The 16193-nt window shown below is 43.7% G+C and overlaps 2 protein-coding genes across 3 annotated transcripts in view; one reads left to right on the plus strand and one right to left on the minus strand.

Annotated features, from left to right (window-relative positions):
- The window catches only part of LOC142492168 (uncharacterized), a 67055-nt gene that overhangs the window by 28220 nt on the left and 22642 nt on the right, over positions 1 to 16193 (minus strand). The window lies entirely within an intron of this gene.
- Positions 12706 to 15767, plus strand: LOC142491868 (uncharacterized). Its single transcript, XM_075594688.1, has 3 exons — positions 12706 to 12883; positions 14275 to 14352; positions 14716 to 15767. Exons 2-3 carry the CDS (start codon positions 14304 to 14306, stop codon positions 15765 to 15767), a joined length of 1101 nt encoding a protein of 366 aa, XP_075450803.1. The 5' UTR covers positions 12706 to 12883; positions 14275 to 14303.

The following is a 16193-nucleotide window of genomic DNA, read 5'->3' on the forward strand; positions in this document are numbered from 1 at the left end:
GCATGATGAGGAAGTCTCTAGGTAAAATTATTGGAGTTTTTGAGGAACGGTCTCGCTCGGTCTGTTATTCTCATATCCGGATACAGAGAGCACTCAAATCCTCCAGATCTTTAGGATGTCTCAGCAAGTCCATTCGTCTTTAAACACTCAGAAAGCCCCTGCTAAAATGCTGCAACCAGAGCTTCATTGTTCCAGCCTGTCTCCGCAGCAAGGGTTCGGAACTCAATGGCATTCTGGCCCACAGTACGGGTTCTTTGCTGGATTCGAAGGAGCGAAGCAGAAGTGAAGGACCCGTGACCGGGAGCGTCAAAAACATTTGAATGCCTGAAGAAATGCAACGGTGTTGTTAACCAGTGGGAATACCTTCACCCACAAAGGGGAAGCCCAGGCCAAAACCTCATCCGTTAGTAGGGAAATGACGTAGGCTACCCGGGAGCGATGGGTGCAGAACATGGAGGGCTGGAGTTCGAACTGATACAAACACTGGTTCAAAAACCCTCTACAAGTCATAGGGTCCTCTCCATAACATAGAGGCGTTGGGATCCATGGTTCCCTGGCATAGGGATGACGGGGCTGGCGCCGGAGATGATTCCAGTAATGGCGGTGCAGGGTTAGAACCCACCTGGAGTGTGTCCAGCAGGGTAATAATGTCATGAAATCAGCTTGATATGAGTGCCACCTGTTGGTTTTGCTGGGCGAGGCGTCTCTCATGATCTCCGAGCAGTTCCCCTTGGATAGATACGGCTCGTGCTACCTCAGTGGGGTCCATGTTTGGCCGAGCAAAATGTGATGGTGCTCATCTCGAATCAGGAAGCGAACCCACAGGGCTGAGGTAGGGATGCAGAATAAACAACAAGAGCCCAGGGACAGATGCCTGTTAGAGTAGCCATAGTCGGTAAGCAGGCAGAGGTCATGGCTAGCGGCAGTGGTGCAGAGTCTAGGTGACAGGCAAAAGGTCAGGGCAGGCAGAAAGCAGCGATGTCGGGGCACAGTCTGGGGTCAGCAACAAGGGAATCCAAACAGCAAAAGCGAAATGCGTGACAGCGACGACCAACAGGAGCTGCAAAACGTAGAACATTGCTCGGCGACTCCCACTAGGAACTGCAGCGTTCTATAGCACGCTGCCAGTGAACAAAATGGCCGAACTGAGCAATAAGGGCAGGCAACATGTAAAACCCGAACTGCAGCAAAACCCGGCACGGATCGGGCAGAATCCTTACAATTCCTAGCCCCCGGGAAATCTGTCTGCAGCCCTGCTTTAAGGTCAGCTTTGTAGGCAGCGAGAGTAAAGTATGTTTTTCCTCGTTAGTGAGCTTTCTGGAGCCATTGAGCCCTTCTCCCGCCTCAGATTCCACTCATGGGGGACATGAGGTCACACTTTGAGCTGGGGAGATACAGAGGTTAGATCACCCAGAGCTTTCAAAGTCCAAAGTTTTTTTTATTACGTAGAAGGCATTCTGGAAGTTTAGTTGACTTTGTCCACTACACTTCGCATGCTTCACAGGGAGGAAATATCACGTAATCTTGCAAATGAAAAGATCGTCCTGCGACGTCCAGCCACGTCCCCTCCTGTTAATTTTTTTAAATGAATTCGGTATCTTATAAATGAATCAGTCGTGTTGCAACTTGTTAATTTTTCTATTGATTAAAAAATCACAACACCATTTTTTTTCTCACTTAATTTTTTTATTTAGATCTTTGTAGATGTACAGAAAAAAGAAAAGGATAATTGTGTGTGGGGGGGGGGGGGGTGAGGGAAGGGTTGGAGAACGGTCACCATCAATCATCAGATAAAAGTCATTTCTTACAAATACTTGACATTTCATTTTTTTAAAATCAATAAACCTTTACTCACAAACATTTGTTATTCACAGTTGGACACACACACACACACACACACACACACACACACACACACATACACACACACACACACACACACACACACACACACACACACACACACACACACACACACTGCAGCCAGGGAGAGGAGCCTCGCATAGCCACCTAATGACCGGAGGAATCAGTGAGTTGCTCACAGCCCCTGCTCCCTCACCCTCCACCCCCCTTTCCTCTGCCACTGGACCAAAGTTTTGAATTCTAAATGGCTCTTTGGGCAATTGCTCCCCTGTCCCAAGGGCTATTCCCGCCTCCCTCTCCTGGGAAGAGCACCAAACCTGGCTCAACCGTCGGCTCCATCGCCAAAGATCATGGGGAGGTATCAGCTGTCTCCTGTCACTAAGAGGAAACTGCCCTGCTGCAGAAGTGCCACATATCTCTGGTCCCCTGAGCTGCCTGTTGTCCCCGCAGCACCAGGGAGGGAACACTCCACAAGTAAGGAACAGACAAAGCAAGCTATATTACACTAACAACTGGCAAACAGGTTAATAAGACATGAGGGGGAAGGGTTTCTGAACGAGAAGGGGTACAGGACATATGACACTCGGCACTCACAGGACTAACGGACAACGGATCAGACATCATGGCAGGGAGAGACATGGCTGGGATGGGAGACACGGGACAGGGATTATCCGTTTATTTTTATGGATTTAAATTCAGAGCGTTGTTCAGAGGATTCACGCAGGTCAGTTCCCTCTGGGGTGCACCTAGTTCCACTCTGCTTGAGACCTCTGGGGTTTAGGGGAAGATCCATTTGCCACAGTTGCAGACAGTAGGCCCCACACTGATAGCATGCATCTCCCCTCCTCTGTGTTCCGGATGGTGGTCTGAGCCCCATTCCTGGAGACCAGCAGGATAAAAGGGAATCCCCACCGGTAGATAACATGATGTTCTCTCAGGACTCCTGTTACAGCTCGCAGGCTTCTCCACTTTGCTAAGTAACTGGGGAGAGTTTAGGTTAGACCTGCAGGTGTTTGTACTCTTCTGGAAGATAATATACAAGTCTGAGAGTGTTTACAATTGTCTCCTTAGTTTTGTAATTGTGCATCCTAACCAGAGCATCTCTGGGTGAGTCCTTGATCAGGCCTCTGAATTGCTGCACACGATGTGCACGATCCATTAGGAATTCCTCTTGTGCTGTCAGTGTAACGGGTGCTCACCACAAACAGGACAGAACCGCGAGGCTGAGGTGGGGATTTAGAAAAAAACAACCTGCAGCCGCGAGACTGCGTCGGGTGTGAAAATACATCATGTGGCCGGGTAAGGGTACGAGAAGTAGGATAGTGTTGATACTCGCCGTGGTCTAGGGTAGGAGATGTAGAATAGTCGATGTGCGTAGCCAAGGTCGATGTGTAAAGAAGGTGGTAGTCCAGGTACAAGCCGATGTCGAGGATACTAGGCGACAAGACAAGGTTAGCAGAATTGCACAAGGCAAAGCAGGTCACGGCAAGCTGGGTGCTTGTGGGTAGCACTTTGTCGCAGGTTAAGGACTACTATGCTCAGCCGATTTGGAGCAGGGATCAGTGAGCATATAAAGGACTGTTAGCCAATCAGAAGAAAGGCACAAGGCTGAATGTACTGATTGCCTCTAGATTGCAGAACCAATCCTCGCTGAGTTGCATGGCTGTAAATGCTGATTGCCATCAGCTCATTCAATTGTCAGGGGGTGGAGTAAGCACCACAGGTGAAATAGATGAGGCAGTTATCCTGCTATCAGTGTTAACTCATGGTTGAGTCCTTCGCCTGACAGCAATTGTACGGCGCTTGTGGGAAATCTTCTCAGCGTGAGGCCCGGTACCAGGGACGTCACGAGACACTTCACGGAGGTGGGGCCTAAGACCGATCTTCACAGTCAGAGAGCAATGTCTGAAAACATTTCAAGAGAAACTTGGATATGTCTGCATGTTCTGCACCCTCTGGAATATTTTGAATATGGAGATTATTGTGCCTGGATCTGTTTGGATCTGTTTGCTTTTCTTGAATATTCTCCAGAGTTTCTTCAACTTTGTGCACTCTTTTTTTTCCAGCGCTGAGTGAGCATTTGTTACCTCCATTTTAGTTTCCAGGGTCTCTGTTCTAGCTCCCATTACATGAATATTATGTTGCAACTCCTGCACCACTTTCTGACTCTGTTTTGTAGCAAAGGGTAATTTGGAACTCACCAAAGAGTTTTTCGTATTTTCCTGCTTTTTATTGTATTGTATTGTATGTCTTTATTTATATAGCGCCATAAATGTACATAGCGCTTCACAGTAGTAATACATATCATAAAAATAACAAATAATATAAATAACAGATCATGGGAATTAGTGCTTCAGACATACTGTAAAAGTAACATTAAGGAAGGAGTCCCTGCTCCGAGGAGCTTACAATCTAATTGGTAGGTAGGTAGAACGTACAGAGACAGTAGGAGGGAATACTAGTAAGTGCGTCTGCAGGGGGCCAAGCTTTATGTGTCATGTGTCCATGATTATCCAGTGCTACTCATATGCTTCTTTAAGCAGATGTGTCTTAAGGTGAGTCTTAAAGGTGGATAGCGAGGGGGCTGGTCGAGGGTAGAGTTATTGGGGTAGAGTCCTCTGATTCAGTAGCTGATGAATGATGGCTCCTTTGTGATGTTAGTAAGCTCTACACCGATTCTGATTATTTTCTTTTGTCTTCATCCTGGTTAATTTACTGGTCAGTAGGTGTTGTCCGTTGAGTGTTTACAGCGCTGTTCAGTTTTTTGGCTTGGTTTGCCGTCCTGCTTGATCAGAGCTCTCACTCTAAGCAGCCAGCTCTTCTTTTAAAAGACCTTACTAAACATAAAAGAAAATGGTTTACATCAACATAACATAAATAACTAATGACCTCCATGCTGCCAAAGACAGAGGTCATTACACTCTGCTCATATTACTCGACCTCTCTGCAGCATTTGACACCGTGGACCACCCTCTTCTCCTCCACATTCTCCATACTCCTGGTATGCGTAACAAAGCTCTATCCTGGATCTCCTCTTACCTCTCCCATCGTACTTTCAGTGTCTCTTCTGTTAACACCTCCTCCTCCATAGATCTCTTTGTGGGGGTGCCGCAGGGTTCTGTCCTGGGACCTCTTCTCTTTTCTCTGTACATACTTTCTCTAGGTGACCTAATCACATCCCTTGGGTTTAAATATCACCTCTATGCTGACGACACACAAATTTACTTTTCAACCCCTGACCTTACACCTGCTGTACAGACCAAAGTTTCGGAATGTCTCTCTGCGATATCATCTTGGATGGCCCTCCGCCAACTTAAACTTAACATAACAAAAACAGAGCTCCTCATACTTCCACCCAAATCTAGCCCTACTACCTCCTTCCACATTACTGTTGGAAGTACCATCATTCACCCAGTAGCCCAAGCACGCTGCCTAGGGGTCACACTTGACTACTCTCTCACATTCTCCTCTCACATTCAAAATGTCTCTAAAACCTGTCGCTTTTTCCTCCGCAATATTACAAAGATTCGCCCTTTCCTCTGTTGCTCGATTGCTAAAACTCTGACTCAGGCCCTCATTCTCTCCTGTCTTGACTACTGTTGCCTCCTGCTGTCCAGCTTCCTGTCTCTCACCTGTCTCCCCTACAATCTATCCTCAACGCTGCTGCCAGAATCACTCTACTCTTTCCTAAATCTGTCTCAGCGTCTCCCCTGCTGAAATCGCTCTCCTGGCTTCCTATAAAATCCCGTATCACACATGCAATTCTCCTCCTCACTTTTAAAGCTTTACACTCTTCTGCCCCTCCTTACTTCTCATCCCTAATTTCTCGCTATGCACCCTCCCGATTCTTGCGTTCTGCTCTAGGATGTCTTCTCTCTAACCCCTTTATATCTAAAGCCCTCTCCCGCCTTAACCCTTTCTCACCGACTGCCTCACACCTCTGGATTGAACTTCCCCTCGATACCCGACTAGCACCCACTCTATCCACCTTTAAGACCAACCTTAAAACACACTTGCTTAAAGAAGCATAGGAGTAGCACTGTAGATATTACTAGACACATGATACATAAAACTTGACCCCCTCCAGAAGCACTTACCAAAATGCCCTCCTACTGTTTCTGTACGTTCCTCCTACATACCAATTAGATTGTAAGCTCCTCGGAGCAGGGACGCCTCTTCCTAAATGTTACGTTTGTCTGAAGCACTTATTCCCATGACCTGTTATTTATATTATTTGTTATTTATATGATTACCATGTGTATTAGTACTGTGAAGCGCTATGTACATTAATGGCGCTATACAAATAAAGATATACAATACAATACAACATTTTTCCAAAGCAATTCATTTCTGGACAATTAGCTACTAAAAAACAGAATGAAATCAGAAAAAAATAAAGTATCGAAGGCTACCAACTCCTTTTGTCTGCATTCCACGTAAAGGTATAGATTGTAAGCTCTTCGGGGCAGGGATTTCCTTTCCTATTGTCTGATTTTGCTGCACTTATTGTATAATTATAATTCCTGTACTGTATTCTTTGTGAAGCGCTGAGTACACTTTTGGCGCTATATAAATAAAGACATACAATACAACCAAAATTAATGCAGGTCCTACACTACACTGTGAACCCTTCCCTTTACCTCTGTATGAGGGGAAGCAACCATAGTAGATTCTGTACTTTGCAGCAAAGTGAAACCCAAGTTAAAAAGGTGAGGAGGAGTGAGCTCTGGGGGGAGGTGCCACCTTCCTCCATTACAACTCTTACCAGTCAGAAATTGATTAACACACATTCCCAGCTAGCTCAAACTCCCACACCCACCACATCATGAATATATATTTATGTAAAAAAAAAGTGCTACTGGGCGTGGCAAATGAATACAACAAAAGACAGGGATGCCCAATGCTACATCCAATTGACAAAACATATAAAGTAATAAGTATTAAGTTTAAATACTTCAATAATAATAATATTAATATTAATATTAGTAAGCCTAAAGAGTTCAAGGTGGATCTGTATATAGTCCAAATGGATAGAATACCAAGAGGTTGCAACTCCAATCTTGTGCAAGAGGTTGCAAATCCAATCTCACGCTTCCAAAGTCCACAGCAAGTAGTTAAGTGGCATATGAAAAGCAAACAGAGAAAATCATCATAGTGCAACAATGCTACTAAAATACATAGACAAAACAAACAAGACAAGACAAACAATAAACAGACAAAAGCAAGGCTAAAAAATTAATATAAAGAGTTAATTTAATACATAAAATTAAAATAACAATCAGGAACGCTGGTAGATGACGATTCCGGTTTGGAAAAACCGGAATCCTACTCACAAGATGTTCGTATAAAATGCGCAGTGTTAAGAAGGTACGGTGGTGACTCCCACGGCATCAGATTAGTATCGGCTGTCTCGGGGCTGCTCCACACGCTGTCTCTCACTCCTTGGCCGGAAATGCATCATTGGGGGGGGGGGGTTAAGAAAAAAACGCCTCTTCCTGCTGCTTGTACACGAACATACACTCGTGAGAGGTCTGCCTTCGTTCAAGAATAAACTCCAAATGACTGCCCAACGCGTTTCGTGCGCGTGCACACTTCTTCAGGGACTTTGGAAGCTTAAGATTGGATTTGCAACCTCCTGCACAAGATTGGAGTTGCAACCTCTTGGTATTCTTTCCATTTGGACTATATACAGATCCACCTTGAACTCTTTTGGCGCCGGTTTGTATTGTTTGTGTTCTGTTTTTCACTGACTGTGTTTTGGGTCAGTTTTTCCTGGCAGCCTTGCCTTATTATTTGTAAGGTATATTGCATATTGTTGCACAATTGTTTATTACTGTATATTTTGTTTCACCTAATTTTAGCTTTGAGCGCTAATCACACCTCACTTTTTTTTCTCTGGCAATATGGAATGCTCCTTAGTCACCCTCCATACTGTAGTGACTGCTTTCAGCATGTAAATAGCAATTGCAGTCAACTTCCTTGATGGAGAGTGAGTGGCTCAGTGAGTAAAGACACTGACTGGCAGTGCCTTGTTCAATTCCTGGTGTCGGCTTCTTGTGACCTCGGGCAAGTCACTTTATCTCACTGTGCCTCAGGCACCAAAAACATAGATTGTAAGCTCCACAGGGCAGGGACTGTGCCTGCAAAATGTCTCTCTAAAGCGCTACGTGAAAACTAACAGCGCTATACAAGAACATGCTATTATTATTATTATATATGTTTTTGTGGTTATCTCCAGGGTAGGTCTAATTTCAAGTTGTACATCCCAAAACTGTATTCTCATGTTGTCACAAACATGACTACATTTAATATTAAAGTCATTTGTATTGATATATGTTGTAAATCTATATAAAGTGGCATGGTCACCCTTCCAGATCAGGAGCACGTCATCTATGAAACGTTTACAAAAGGTGACGTGCTCTGTGAAAGGATTTGGGGTCCAGATATATTTTTGCTCCCAGCTACTCATGAAGGGCCCCTCACATCTTTATACTGCATCTTTATTAATACCAATACAACAGTGATCAGAAAGCTGGTACATTCCCGTTCCGGCGTTACAACTTACGCAGTAAAGCTGGTATGGAAATATACAGAATACCTCTACCTAGTTATTCCCAAACCAACATTTTGACGACCTTTTCAATTACATTTATATTAAATAAGGTCTGTCTCAGTCTAATGCATTAATATCGCATGCACCTTTAAAAAAATGTGGTCCAGTGGAGATTGGTGGTCTGTTCCAACCCTTTGAGTGCCCCATAACGTAACAACCACGTCATGTGGTCTGGCACTCCATGGGTCCCCTGATGTAGTGGCTCCGTCGTTTTCTAGGGAAGATCACGCTCTGTGGTCCTGTGACCAGACGAGGAAGGGAAGAGAGACTCCTCCTTTTCCTTTTGTGTCATCATTAACGGCGCGATCATGTGAGTTTAACGCATATTATGTTAGTATCTTGCCCCCTGAGCAAGTCCTGCTCTTAAAAATAAATCAATGTTTCTTTAGTGTTCAAAATCTGGATTTTATTTTTAATCTACAGCGTCTGTGGTGGCCATGGTAATTTTTAGATGGCAATGGGCTCTAGGGAGAGCTTCATTTTAACCTCCCTGACACATAATATTATAAACCTTAAGACACACTTGCTTAAAGAAGCATATGAATAGCACTGTGGCTATTCTGAACACATGGCACATAAAGCTTGGCCCCCTGCAGATGCACTTACCATCAACCCCTCCTACTGTCTCTGTACGTTCTCCCTACCTACCAATTAGACTGTAAGCTCCTCGGAGCAGGGACTCCTCTTCCTTAATGTCAAAAGCACTTATTCCCATGATCTGTTATTTATATTATCTGTTATTTATTGGATTACCACATGTATTACTGCTGTGAAGCGCTATGTACATTAATGGCGCTATATAAATAAAGACATACAATACAATACAACGCTATTTGAAACACGTATATCTCGTAAATGAAGAATCAGATTTTAAAAAAAAGCTTGGGAAAGGACAATCAGAGATCTAGCTAAAGAAAAATGGTGATGTGCGCAGACTGCTGCTTTAATAATAATATTTTTTTATTATATTTCACTTACAGGGTAAGATGTAATATTTATCTTCCACAGAGAGCTTACAATCTAATTTTGGAGCCTGAAGCATTAGAACATAAAGTTACTTGCCAGAGGTCATATGTTGCTCAGACCTCGACCTCTGCTCACAGCTCTTCTAACTTCTTGTACAGTGAAGATGCTAATGTACCTGGCTCTTGAGATCCCAGCTGCTGCCACTATATGGCAGCATGTGCCTTATTGCAAAAATGCAGTATTCATACTGCATAGAATTCTTTTAGGTTTCTGATTGCCCGGTATAAAGGTGTAATGCAATATTTGCATTCAAAGGAGCATTTCAACAATAATAGTTTAAAAAAATAGGTATGAACCAGGGAGTCCGCATAGCTGATGCATGTAAATTTCAGCCCCGGGGACACTCTGCGTCCTGTGATACATACTTCCCTAGGTTCTGCTGGTTCCTTATGCAGGTGTAAAGCTCACTGCTGTACTTGGGCCAATAGGAAGCTGAGGCAGACTACCCTGTGACTTCCTTTTGGCTAACGTGCTGCGGAAGATTGAAAGCTTTATATTCATCCCAGCTGGGGATGCTACCCGCTGCAATTACAGAGGTAGGCTGAGTCCATAGAGACTGCAGCCGTGCGGAGGTACGCGGAGGCTGAGCGAAAGCGGGTGCTTTCCCTGACCTAAGTGCGCGCGCCATCCGGGGGCATGTCTGGGGGTGGGCCAGTGTCTGGGGGTGGGCCGCCTCCTTGGCGAACCACTCACGTGACCGGCCCTCCGCTCCCCTCAGCGCCAAAACTTAAATTGATCTGTCTCCTCTGCCTCCGCACACCTGCAGAAGTGTGCAGAAGCGCCTCCTAAAGCCGCCCTCATAAAGGGTGCCGGGGGTAAGTCCACTGCCTCAGCGCGGCTCAGCGCCATCTGCCTGACCATGTCAAAAGCCGTATGCATCATGTAAGCAGATGGTCCATGAAACTGAAATTAATGTGGTTCTGTTCTGGAGACCTCTGCTTCATACCTAGATGAAAGGAACTGCTCTTCTAAAAGATCTATGAAGCTAACCTGCCCTCTTTCATTGTGGGCAGCAGCCAGATTGTGGGACCCTCATTGAGCTACACAGACAGCAAAAGCAAACTTTGAATGGACGTAGAGCTAAGAAATACTTTGTACAGCAGGGAGAACCTGTACAAGCAGTGTACACTTCAACTGCTTTTAAATCTGGAAGGGTTAACTTTTACATTAATGTATATATACGGTATATATATATATATATATATATATATATATATATATATATATATATATATATATATATAGCCGCGGCCGCTTTTATTTTAACACATCTTGGTTATTTTCCGGTGACTTTTTCAGAATGCCACGCGCTTGACCGTGTTCATGCCGTATTCATGCCGCATTCATGCCCGCCGTCACCTGCGCTCAGCCGCGCTTGATCTATTTAATGATAATGGTTCGATTTTATTGGTTGCAATTCTTTGCGTATCCGCCAGGTGGCAGATATTCATGAATTGTAATGAATTCTAACGTACAGTACATGCGCTTCAGTAATGTGTCGACTTGCAGGTGTTTAAAAAATACCACAGTGGTCCATTGTGAATTGACCTTGGTACTGAAGAAGTTACAACACTGTGGGCCTCATGCAGTAAGCGACGATTATGTGAAATCGGCAAGCTTATCGATTAGTCATGTTATTGGCATTTTTCCCTCTCCGTATGCAGTAAGTGCCGAATACATTCAAAATCAACCAGAAAACAAATCCGCCCACTCTCACGATGATGAGCCGATCACACACAGGTGTATCGGCGTGCGTGGCGGGGTGCTGTTAGGTTGCACAATCACAAATCTTGCTGAATCAGGCGAAACAAGCATGTTTTTGATTGCGCGCCATATTTAAAGGCAACGTGTACTGCTAATCATTCTCTGTGTTGTTGGGAGTGAGAGAGAGAGAGAGACGCACAGAGCTGGACGATTGAAGATTTGCATATTGACTGAGAGACTTGTTGTGTATTGGGTGAGCTTTGTCCTTTGTTGTTTTGTTTACATCTTTGTCTTGTTTTATATGTGGAAGTGGGTCGTGTGATTGCCTGTACATTTCTTGTCTGTTTTTTGTGAGTGCTGGAAGTATGCCCGCAAAGCGTGGGAAGAGTGATGCTGGTGGGAGTGGGAGTGCTACTCGTGCGAGTACGCGTCGGAGTGAACGTTCTGTTCAGGGGAGTGATGTTGCTGGTGCACCGAGTGGTGTTGCTGGGAGTGGGAGTGCTGTTGTTGGGAGTGGGAGTGCTGGTGCTGCGAGTGGTGTTGCTGGGAGTGGGAGTGCTGTTGTTGGGAGTGGGAGTGCTGTTGTTGGGAGTGGGAGTGCTGTTGCTGTGAGTGGGAGTGCTGGTGCTGGGAGTGGGAGTGCTGTTGCTGTGAGTGGGAGTGCTGGTGCTGGGAGTGCTGGTGCTAGGAGTGTGAGTGCTGGTGCTAGGAGTGTGAGTGCTGGTGCTAGGAGTGTGAGTGCTGGTGCTAGGAGTGGGAGTGCTGGTGCTGGGAGTGCTGCTGGTGGCGCAGTTGCTGATGGGGTGTCTGGTGGTGGCGTGCTTGCTGGTGGCCAGCTTTTGGAGGCTCTTCCATTGGAAGAAGGAGAGTCCAGTCAGCACCAGCCAAGCTCTGACCCTAAACCTGCTCGGAAAAAACGTGTGGAGAAGCCACGTAATCCTCGCTTCAATGACCAGGAAAATAGGGCTCTTGTCACTGGCATTCTGGAGCACTATGACAGTCTCTATGGACATTTAGTAGGTAAGTGTAACTTTACATTTATTATTCAAATACATGTGATCCTAGGTCATCTGAGTTTTGTTCATATGCAAATATGGGTACACAATATCTTTCTATGTTCATTAGTGTGGAAACACAGCTTTTTATCATGCCTTACAAGGACAAATAAACACAGGCGGTCAATTTGCCAGAACTGCATACAATATGAATGCAACCTTGCTTACATGTATAGGTTTAGTAGTGAATGCTCATGTGCTGCACATATTACACATAAAACAGCATGTTTGCTATCTCTTGGAACAGCTAGCAGTGTAGGAAACTGGTGCTTATATTATTATTAATTTACCTCATATCTTTTATATGTTTTTCAAGGGCGGACAAGTGCAGCAAGCAAAAAAGAAATGTGGGACACAATAGTCATTGGTGTCAATGCCTGTGGGAATAGTGTCAGGGACAAGTATCATTGTCGGAAAAGATTTGATGATATTAGGTCCAAATTGAAAAAGAAAATACAAGACCAACGCGTGCATGCTACTGGCACTGGAGGTGGGCCCACACCACAACGTCTCATATTGACTCCATTGGAGGAGCTGCTTCGGCCAAAATTACTTACCGTCGTCGTGGAAGGCTTGGCTGGTGACCGTGACATTGGAATTTATCCGTCACAATTTCCAGCAGGTGATAAATATTACTGTACTAGGCGTGTCGTTGCTTACAGTTATTTTGCATATTTACACTGCTTTTTATACTGTCTTCACAATATAAGCATACCTGCATCTATATATGTATATGTCTGATTCTGTATATATATATCTCAAAATAGACATATATGTAGTAGTCCTACTAAAAGCAGTAACTAATATAGCACGTGCCATTGCGTGCTCATTTACATGTGAATTCCCAAAATGCATAGCTGCAGTGGAAGCAATTGATGGTGGGCGAAGATGGGGAACAACAGGGTAGTACACATGTGTAACACATGTTCATGAGAAATTATTAGTAGCTACAGGTACAGAACAGAAATATGTATCATATTATTGTGTATTTTATTGATTTTACTCCGACAAACATGACATTACTGCCTATTTTAAGCATGCATCAAAGAAATTGCATGTAACGGCCTACAAACATCACTGGCACTAACACATCTATAGTTGCTTATGAAAAGGTCCATTTTTGCTTTATGTCATATACAGACAGCATAATGAGGCACACGTATCATATGTTATGTCATTGTTTTCATAACTTAAACACTGCAGATGACTACTTAGCTCATCTACCATTGTGTTAAAGCAGCTGCAATTAATATCTCATCACAGCATACACTTCAACAGAGGGGGTGGGGTTCAGCACACACACTAATTACAGCCTCATTTCACGGTCAACTTAGTTCACACCATTTGCACCTGTTTCAAGTCATTGAAAGGTGTGGCTGATTAGGCTTTTTGGGGAAGGGAATACCTTTCTTACAACCTGAATAGCACAACTGAAGTTAATCACACTCATTTGAAAGCTTAACTCTAGCTACTAAATGCCCCAACAACTCATTACTTATCAATGCGTACGTCACACATTAGTTCACTCATATCTATAGTTGAACTACTATGAAAGACACATTATCACACACTGCATGTGTTGTCTTGTTGAGTCACAGCCACATTCAGGTGTGCCACATCTTCGATTAATGTACCACACATATCCTCTACCAAAAACAACACTTTTTGCAATATGACCACCTTCATGATAACCATTGTGAATGGTCATCTCATGATAGTTATGTACATTATGATACTGATATCACTACACAACATATGATTTTTATGTACTCATTTAATCTATTTATCCTCACGCATTACTGCAGAAACATAGTATGTTGTATGTTAGGGAACTCAAAAATTCTAAGTACACAGGCATGTACAGTGTTATTACAACTATTTATGTTCACTTTCACACACATTTTCGGTTAAGGAACTGATGTTGTTAGTTAATCATAAATACAGAACATACAATAAGTGTTTGTTCAATATTTACACATGTAAATGTAAAACTTATGTTATTGTTATATATAGTTGCCCCTGGAGGACATGTGTCACCTGAGATGGAACAAGTGTCTTCACCTGGGTCAGCCAGCTCAACACTACTAGAAGGTGAGTGTATCATTTGCTGGCCATATAATATGTGCTCTTCTATATGTTATGTTGTCATGTGCATTATTTGTTTTGCACATCTTCTTTAAATAGGATTACTTAGTGTCAGTGAAAATTAAGTGTAAGGCAACATGTATTGTGTTAGTGATGTTAATTATCATGTAGGACTTCTGAGTTTAGAGCAACTTTTCATTCATTCATATTTCATACTGAGTCCAAACATTATTCGTAAGTCAAGGTAGTTTTTAATGAGGTTATAAAACGTATGCTAACATGTTAGGTGTTACTTAGGACACAGTACAATTACATAGTAACACAGCATACATTAACATGCCATTTAATAATGTGTACATTTCTTTTTAGAACATCATGGTGATGAGGATGATGAGTATGATGAGGATGACGCCACAGAAGAGACTGAAATACAATCATGTGACCATGAAGAGGTGCCAATAGAAACTGTTGTACCGCCAAATCGTCCATCAACTTCCACATACGATGCAATTGTAGCTTCAGAGGGAAAAATAGTGGACGCAGAAAATCGTCGCCATTCAGACATGATGACAGTGCTGGAAAGGATGATTGGACTGCAGGAAGAAACAGTATCACAATTGGCACATCTCCACAGAGTCTTCATTGAAGTGCCTAAACAGTTGCAAAAAATCAACACCTCATTCGAAGCATTAGTTGTTCAGCAAACACAAGCTAATTACTGGAGAATGACTAATGTACCACAATTCAACACCTCCCAGCCAGGATCTGTTCATGCAGGTCAGTTTTCACCACATTCATCTGATATTCATTCACCAGGCCCAAATGTTACCGGTCAAGTAGCAGACATTGCTGTGCAGGTTCCTGATGACATCCTACCGCTGCCATCTGTACAAATTCAGCAGCAGACACCTACAAAGGAGGCGACAAAAACAAAACAAGACACACATGAAACAGACCAACCATCACTTGTGCAGTGTCTACCAACATGCTCACATGTGTCACTGGGCACAAGCCCTGTCCGTGAACAGTCACTACCCAAAAGCCCTGTAGGTGAGTCGCTGCCCAAAAGCCCTGTAGGTGAATCGCTGCCCAAAAGCCCTGTAGGTGAGTCGCTGCCCAAAAGCCCTGTAGGTGAATCGCTGCCCAAAAGCCCTGTAGGTGAATCGCTGCCCAAAAGCCCTGTAGGTGAATCACTGCCCAAAAGCCCTGTAGGTGAGTCACTGGCCACAAGCCCTGTAGGTGAGTCACTGGCCACAAGCCCCGTAGGTGAACAGTCACTGGCCACAAGCCCTGCCCGTGAAGTGCCAGAGGCCACTCAAAGTGGCTCTGTTGTGCCTAAAGTTGGTGGCAAAAGAAAAAGGAAAATTCAAGAGACAACAAGCAGGCCTGTTACTCGCTCGCAAAAGGAACAAAAAAAATAAATGTTATAATTCAGAAAATATGTGTTTGGCCTTGTTTTGTTGACTTCAGATTATCTAATTACTATTGTATGTATGCTGAAGACTGTGTTGTTTCCAAACTTTCAACTATGTTCTTGTACACGTGAAGTTTTGGAAATGTTAACACTCATAATTAATTGTGTTATAAATATTTATGTTGTAATCGTCTGTTCAGTAATGGTCCACCAGGAGCCAGTTGCTAAGTTTAGAGAAGCTGCCATTGACTTTGCAGCAAAACATTGCATTTGGGTGTGTTAATTGATGTAAGAATTGCATATGCATATTAGTCACATGCAATTATTAAAACACCTAAGTAAGTGCAAACATCTTTCTTGTACGTGTACAGCAGGATTATGTGTAAATTATTACTTACCTTTGCCTTGCTTGGCCATTGTAATTTTGTCCTTT

Source organism: Ascaphus truei, chromosome 4 (assembly GCF_040206685.1).
Source record: "Ascaphus truei isolate aAscTru1 chromosome 4, aAscTru1.hap1, whole genome shotgun sequence".
NCBI classification, from domain to species: Eukaryota; Metazoa; Chordata; class Amphibia; order Anura; family Ascaphidae; genus Ascaphus; species Ascaphus truei.

Bases quoted from the DNA above. Each gene is read 5' to 3' on its own strand.
- LOC142491868 (XM_075594688.1), top strand. From the start codon at position 14,304: ATGGAACAAGTGTCTTCACCTGGGTCAGCCAGCTCAACACTACTAGAA. The intron at 14,353-14,715 runs GTGAGTGTATCA...ATTTCTTTTTAG, and splicing joins CAGCTCAACACTACTAGAAG to AACATCATGGTGATGAGGAT.